We start from the raw sequence: 569 nt of genomic DNA, 5'->3' as shown, positions 1-569 counted from the left end.
GTTATCCTATCCTCTCTTTTTTTGGTATTGGAAAGCGAGGATGTAGGAAAGGAAGGGGAAAAAGCAGGCAACATCCTGAGGAAAACTCATTTCAGGATACCTGCAGGTACCTGCTCCCGATCGCAGGCGCCTTTTTGAATCCCCGCCCACATCCAGGTTCGCGCGCACCTAGCCCCGCCCCATTCCAGCCCCGACTCTCCAATCGTCTTTTTTCCAGTCTTTACACCACCCGGAGGGGTTTCTGCTGCAATTCCACATTGGGCCACAGGGAGGTGACAGTTTGCAGAAGCGCCTTCCCCGCCCGGAAGTGACGGAAGCGGAAGAGGCGGGAGCTAGCGCGCCGGTTCCGCGTGTGCGTGCGACGTAAAGACGGGTTCGTCGGAGTGGGCAGTGGGCTGCTTCTGCGCGTGTCGGCGGGTGCGGCTTTTCAGACTGTGGTGCAGCGTTCGAACCTCATGGCGGAGATAATCCAGGAACGCATAGAGGACCGGCTCCCGGAATTGGAGCAGCTGGAGCGCATCGGACTGTTCAGCCGCGCGGAGATCAAGTGAGGGAGGGCCGCGCCGGGG

The 569-nt window shown here is 59.8% G+C and overlaps 1 protein-coding gene across 1 annotated transcript in view; it reads left to right on the top strand.

Annotated features, from left to right (window-relative positions):
* Positions 1 to 378: 378 nt before the first annotated feature.
* The window catches only part of UTP6 (UTP6 small subunit processome component), a 29,105-nt gene continuing 28,914 nt past the window's right edge, over positions 379 to 569 (top strand). Inside the window, exon 1 of the mRNA XM_004706942.2 lies at positions 379 to 547. Coding sequence (XP_004706999.1) covers positions 456 to 547 — 92 coding nt within the window. The 5' untranslated portion in view covers positions 379 to 455. The remainder of the gene's footprint in view (positions 548 to 569) is intronic.

Source organism: Echinops telfairi, unplaced genomic scaffold, assembly GCF_000313985.2.
Source record: "Echinops telfairi isolate 266 unplaced genomic scaffold, ASM31398v2 ScPeMD7_7458;HRSCAF=8496, whole genome shotgun sequence".
Classification (NCBI taxonomy): Eukaryota; Metazoa; Chordata; class Mammalia; order Afrosoricida; family Tenrecidae; genus Echinops; species Echinops telfairi.
Note: the sequence above shows the minus strand (reverse complement) of the source record. Positions and strands in the feature narration are given on the sequence as shown.